At 36.5% G+C, this 7,009-nt stretch overlaps 1 protein-coding gene across 1 annotated transcript; it reads left to right on the top strand.

Moving 5' to 3' along the window:
• The first annotated feature begins 5,431 nt into the window (after window positions 1-5,431).
• prlh2 (prolactin releasing hormone 2) lies at window positions 5,432-6,541 on the top strand. The gene is made up of 2 exons (XM_061094285.1): window positions 5,432-5,594; window positions 6,336-6,541. Exons 1-2 carry the CDS (start codon window positions 5,432-5,434, stop codon window positions 6,539-6,541), a joined length of 369 nt encoding a protein of 122 aa, XP_060950268.1.
• The last annotated feature ends 468 nt before the right edge of the window (window positions 6,542-7,009 follow it).

Here is a 7,009-nt window from a genome sequence, read left to right as displayed (position 1 = left end):
GTCAACAGGAAGCCAGGGAGCGTGACGAGTGACTTCACAATGAACTGCAGGAGCGTTCACTTCTCTGTACTTCCGCTTTCGTCAAAGATCCGCCTCACAAATAGTTGTATTTTACTTAGATAGATAGAGTACTTTATTCATCCCCGAAGTATAAATAGTATATAATATAACATAATATATATCTATATATGATAGTAATTATACCAATATAATAGCAGTATATAGTAATAATGGCAGCAACAGTATATATAATTATAATAGTAATATAATAATAATAATTATAATTATAACATTTACACACGTATAAATATGTGTATATAGACTTATATATACAAAAAATATACAGAGTATGATATAATATATGATATATAGTAGAGGTATAAATATAAGTATTTGACTATACAATAGATAATATAATATACTATGAGTGTAAGAATATGTAGACAGAGTGTGCAAAAGACAATATTATTGTATAAAATGATATATAATATCAATAAGGTTTATATTATTTATATATATACTTCCACGCATCAACAACAATAACATCCTCCTTCCATGGATATGATACTTGTCTCATGTCAAGGTTGTTGAAGTCTGCTACTCGTCAGTGGTGATGGAACTACATTACTCTTGGAAACATGCCAGTTGTAGTTTGCACAATTTGCAGCACCTGTGCACGTGTTGTGGCTTTTTGCAGCGCACGTGTTGTCAAATTGATGAAGTAGTTTTTCTTAATTTGCACATGTTTATTTGTCTGTTTGCTTGTGTTTTCTGGATTTTCACGTGTTCTTTCTGTTTGCATGTGTTTCTGTTTTTTTAGTGCGTTGAACTCTCTCGACCAACGTATGTTTTCCGGAATTAAATGTAAGTGTTATTATATTGTACAATCAAGAAATCAATCATGTGGTGTGTTATGATGTAGGAATGGCTACAATATACGTTTATGAATGGAACAAGGGGATTCAATCTTGCCTTTGTTAATTAGTCTTTGATTGGACACACTCCGACTCTTTCCACAGGGACATCTAGTGGCATAAGTAGAAAGACCAGCAGCACCAGTCTCTAAAAGCTGTTATTCTCAAAGTGGGCGTCATATCTGGGGGGTCGCCAAATTGTCGTGGAGATTTTTTTTTTAGAAATACATATAAAAAAACCCTCCACTTAAAGAGCCTATAAATGACGAATATGTACGTATTTGCGTATTGCATGTGCACACATTTGACCACAAAGGGGCAGCAAGGCATCTCATATAGAAACACTTTCTCCCATCTCCCCTTCATAATAATTCAACTGAATTTAATATTAGGAGAAATTGTATTTATTTTTATAAATAAAACTATCTAGTAAGGAAGTCTGATGAATAAGTAGAAATATTGTGAGAGCTACAGAAAATGCCCCCGACATCATAGTGGAACATAAATTGACATGTGACAATTTAGGAATATAAATCCGTCAGCACTGTCCTACCCCAGCTCACAGATAGTGTTAGAAGAGATGTGATGGGTTGAGGTTTTATATATTGTCCAAAGTAGGAGTGGTTGACTCTATTTATGTCCAACCCATGTGGGTTTTTAACCCACAATCCAACCAATATTTACGAGCAGTTGCATCTTTGAATATCAACTATATATTTTCCCTTGTTCCTTGTTGGATGTTGATACTATTGTTGACTCCTTGCACAAATTTACTGTCCTCATGGACCTTGTCTATCGTAGAGATGCGTTTGGTGTCATGAAATATTAATGATTGAGGAACTCGTAAAAACTCTATCCAGATGTTTTTTGTTCTGAATGAAAACCTCACCAGGAAATTCCTTCAATGAAACTGACAGTTTTTTTTAAGTAGAGAGGGTAAACCAAATATAATCAATGAATGTCCCGGCCCACACACTGTGTAGGTCACGAATTAGGAGGCAGTTAACAATATATGCTGTAGCACCGAAGGGGGAATGATTTAAGTCACGGAGCTAAACTGTTAATCATTGTGCGGTTTCACAATCAATACCCACAATTCTCTGGGCTCTCAAAAACCGAGGGAATTTCCTCCTGTTGCTGAAGAAATACCTTCTGTCACTTGCTTCCTCGCTTGTGAGGTCACGATCCCTCAAAGATTTTACACAGAACGTGTAATGAAGCAGGAAGTCTGGCATGAGCCCCATGCTGTGCCTCCACTCACAGAGACACAGATGACACGGGCGAGATGAAGCCATTCAATCAGACGCTGATGAGACCATGACGAAGAGGACATTTTGTCAGATAAAAAACATCTCTGTGGATTTGTCTCTAATGAATAAAACCAACAGTCACATGATGTCTGGGTTTTCAGCTCAGCTACAACCAAACCACGAATAAGCTTTATTTTAAATTTAAATCCAATCCCCTATTATTATTTATGGATGTTTACATGTTGTGGTGAGATTACATGTCCTCAGGTACTTATCACCTCATTATTGCAGCAAGGCACACTGTGTTGTACAATCTGATCACAGTCTATGACGAATTGTTTGTGCAGGAGAACTAAAGTATTGCCCCGAGGATGGAGATCACCACCTGCATCATATCCACTCATAAACAGAGAGGGGATATGATATGCACACATTTTAGAGTTCTTGTAAGAACCATAGCCAAGTTGTAGGCGTTGATTGATTGTAGATGCTGGAGACAAAAGCATGAATGAGAGTTTATGCAGTATATAATGAAAGGAATGATCAGATCGGGACAACTTTGTGAATTTCTCTGAAATGTCTGTAAAATAGTGGAAAATTCTTATCACTATGTACCACAGTGAAAACTAGTGTCATAAGACCTGCTACAAAACCCAAAGGTTTTCAATATACTCTTATAAAAGCCAAACAAAAGTAGCAAATAGTTGAGCTCAGTTTAGGTTTAAAAAAACAATTGAATTAACTTCCAAATACCCCAAACATTTATGTTTATTTATATTTATTTGGCTTCGTAAAGGTGCCATGTAAGGAACTATTTTTGTTTTTTGTTCTCTCCAGAATGAATTAGAATTAAGTCCCTCAATAAAAAAAACTCCAATCTTTAAACTGAGAGGAACAGATCCCCCTCCCAAACCTTTGCTGTATGTTCTGACCACATCGGCTATGTTTGACATCACATGTTTTGACCTTTACACTTTTTGTTGTCTGGCCCAAAGGCAACTTTACATTTGAACAACACAACAGTGTCTGAAATCCTTCTCAGCCTAACCTCTCACTTGTGAGTCATCGCTGTCTCTTCTCCGCACAGGTACCGGTGACATGTGTGACATTTATAGCTTCCACCTCCTTCCTCAGTCTGTTTTATGCCGTGCGTTTTTCTGTCACTAACCGTTCCAGCTATATTGTATTTCAGTTTAGTGCCGGGTGCTGTTTTTATGTCAAAATCGTGTCCTGTGAGTTTTGAAGAGAAAAAGTGAAAGTAGATGCAACCACTAGTGAGCGTTCAAAACATATACATACACATTGTTTAAATAATTTACCACAGATTGCCTCAGACCTTTTTTTGCTATCTTATTTTCAAGAACATCTTTAAATTTTCGTGTTAAAATGTATACGTTCATTTTAAGGAAGACAAAATGTACCAACAGATATTAATATTGGTAGTAAATTTGTTCTTTTCATCATTGTATTTACTTTTTTAATTTTCTAGCAATGAGATAATTTTTCATTATGCACCAACATTTCCCAAAGGTGTTGTTGATGACAAACTTATTTATTTATTTTAAGGAGGACAAAATGTTTAGTCTCTTTCTTCTTCCTTACATTTAGTCTTTTTTAATTCTGTTTTCTACCAACATTTTCCTAAATGTGAACGCTATCGGAAGAAAGACAAAATGTACGCACAGACATTGAATCATAATAGATAATTTCCCATTTAACCTTTCCACTTATTATATTTTGTCTTTGTTTTGTTTTCCAGCAATGAGATCATTTTTGATTACGCATGAAAATGTACCCAAATGTAAGATTTAATCTATTTTTAGGGCCAAAAGAAAAATGTGCAGCTGACAGTGTGTCCAAGAACACACTGAGGTGTTTTTTCTTTTGCAGTAGCTGATTGGGTGCTGGCTGGTCCCTTTGTAATCAAGCGGAATGATGAAAGACTCATCACAAACCACCCACCATAGTCATTGTCTGACCGACCCACTTGAGCCGCTGGGTCTCCCCATGCTCACTAATTCAAAGTCGTCCGTGTGTCAGTGACTCCCTGATGGACTACTCTGCTACGTGACGGACATCAGGAAAACTCCAAAAAGCTGCCGTCTTCTGTCTGAGGGGTGAGGGGGGGTTAAGGAGTGGGAGGATGCGAGGAGGAGGAGGTGGGTGATGCATCCTGTAGGTCTGGGATGACTGTGTGTGACTGACGTTCTTGATTCATCATCCAACAACCTCATGGGCAGCAAGGATATATAAGCTGGATCATACCTGCTCAACAATAACCACTGGAGACCTCCGCCACCTAACCTCAGCCTGTTACCAAAGTCCAGGGTAAGATGATGCTGCTCAGAGATTATATGATATAGTTATATAATTTATACATGTTTACCTTCTAGGCTACATCCAGCTGGGAATTTGATGATTGTTTTATGATATTTAGACATTTCAGGTGGATTTTTAAGAACTATATCTATGTGACTTCATCATCTGTGTATTATATAATATTGACAGACTGTTAAATTGCCAGTGATGTTTCTTTTGGGTCTTATAATGACAAGTATAAGTAAAGGTAGTTCATTAAGTTATGTATTTAGATGATTGGTGTTGATAATTAATCTTATATGACATTGATTTCCTAGACTGTATGGGCTTTGTATTTCTAATGGGACTTATAATGACAAATATGAGTTTAAATTGGTTATGATAGTACATTAAGTTTTGTATTCAATTTATTAGCTTTACTTAGATACTTTTAGTGGATTTCTAACAATTATAAGTACGATACTACATCATTAGGGGGTTGTGTACTTATAATTTAATATTGATTACTGTAGAATAGCCAATGATATTTATTTTGGGACTTATAGTTTCTATTGGGCATAACAATATATTAAGTATTTTATGATGATAAAATACTTTCTTTTGGGACTTATAATGACAAATATCAGTTAATAATTATTATGATGTGTTTTTCTAAATATCTGAATATTATATGAGTTTTTGTTGCTTAGCAATGAGGCTTAAATGATTACATCCAACTTCATGTTCTTCTTCATCTCTTATGAATAACAGTCTCTGCATTTAAGTTTTTCCTCTCATATTAAACATTTGATTCATAATAATCTGACATATCCTAAAGACATTTGTAATTCTAATTATATCTCTTCTAGCTTTTTCCAGGTTTTCTTCTTGTTTTGAGTAACCTCTAAAAGCTGTGGTTCTGACCACTGTCCCTCTGTCCTCTCTCAGTGCCTTCAGTGACTCCACACTATGCTGCCTGGGAGAGCTGCTAATGTCCGGCACTGTATCCTGACGAGCCGCTGGCTGCCCGCAGTCCTGGCACTGCTCCTCCTCCTCTCCTCCAGCATCAGCGGCGCTCACAGCACCACGGTGGAGCACGACTTCCACATCGTTCACAATGTGGACAACAGAAGTAAGACCTTGGGTTTTTTTTTTTTTAAGAACCTGCTGAATGTGATGACTGAGATGACTGACATAACAACTATCACTTGTAATATATTCCTCTTCTTTATCTCTTTTACATTTCTATTCCTATCATTTTCGTAGGAATTAACTGACTGATGCTCATTTTACCATTAAACTTCCCAACTGAGTTACTGGTTTTAAAACCCCTGTCTTAATCTCAAGGGATAATTTTCTGCATTTTAATATTAATGGACTTGAGATGCTCGACGTCTTATTTGTCGTGATTCATAAAACTTGTGTGGTTATTGGGATTATATATAAGAGTAAATGCTTTTTACTATACTATTTTCTATAAACTTGGTTTTCCTTAAATACACAATGTCAAAAGTAGCTATGAACCAAATTGTTGGAATTATTTAAAATAAATATTGCACTAAATATGTCAATAATGTTCTAGTAATCATTGGGATCCCCTTTATTCTCATTCAAATGAATATTCTCCATATAGAGTACTTTGAAGCATCAGAATCTATGTAAAAACCTGAATAATCAAGCTGAAGATGGTAAAGTGTCCATATGTTCTATCTATCTGATGTTTCATGTAATCTTTACTTTTAGTCCACTACAAAATGTACCCATCATCATGATATAATTTTGTTTGTGGTAGTCATTTTGGTCTTTTCATCATTATACCTAAATGTTTTCTTTGATATATAATGACGACTGTACTTGTGTCTGTGTGGTCCAGGTCCAGAGATAGACCCGTTCTGGTACGTAGGGCGTGGGGTGAGACCCATCGGCCGCTTTGGGAAGAGGCACAGCGTGGGGGGGGCTCTGGGCAGCAGCGGGATGCAGCCGGTCGTCAGGACGCTGGAGCTGCTCCTCAACAGCTTCAGAAACAGGGAGAACCTCGAGAGAGAGCTGGACGGAGAAGACAGGGATTGGTTACCATGACAGCGTGTCCTCCCCACCCCCCCCTAAAATCATAAACTCTGAGTGTCTTTATTTTTTATTTTGATTAAGGTTACTGACTCTGTATTTGTCTCTGGTGTATTTTCTGACATGAAATCCCTCTTCAAATCTTTTTGTACATACAAATGTATTCTATATTGGTTAATAAATAGGAATGTTGTGATTATATGTGTGATCTTCCTGGATTTGCTGGTGCACAACAAACAGCCTCTTTCAAAAGAAGCTTTAGGTTTGCAAATTGTATTCATTTCATGGTCACTTTTTCTCAGTGTACTCTGGCACGTAGAGAATCTGTATCTTTTGCACATTTATAGTTTCCCCAACATAATAATTGCAACAAACGAATGCACGTAAAAGTGGAGCCTTGCACAGTAAACCTCTTCATAGCCTTTCAAACTGGATTAAACAGGAACAGTAATATTATCTTTATCTGTGTGAATCTCATCTTTG

The sequence above is a fragment of the Limanda limanda genome, chromosome 20 (assembly GCF_963576545.1).
Source record: "Limanda limanda chromosome 20, fLimLim1.1, whole genome shotgun sequence".
NCBI classification, from domain to species: Eukaryota; Metazoa; Chordata; class Actinopteri; order Pleuronectiformes; family Pleuronectidae; genus Limanda; species Limanda limanda.
Note: the sequence above shows the minus strand (reverse complement) of the source record. Positions and strands in the feature narration are given on the sequence as shown.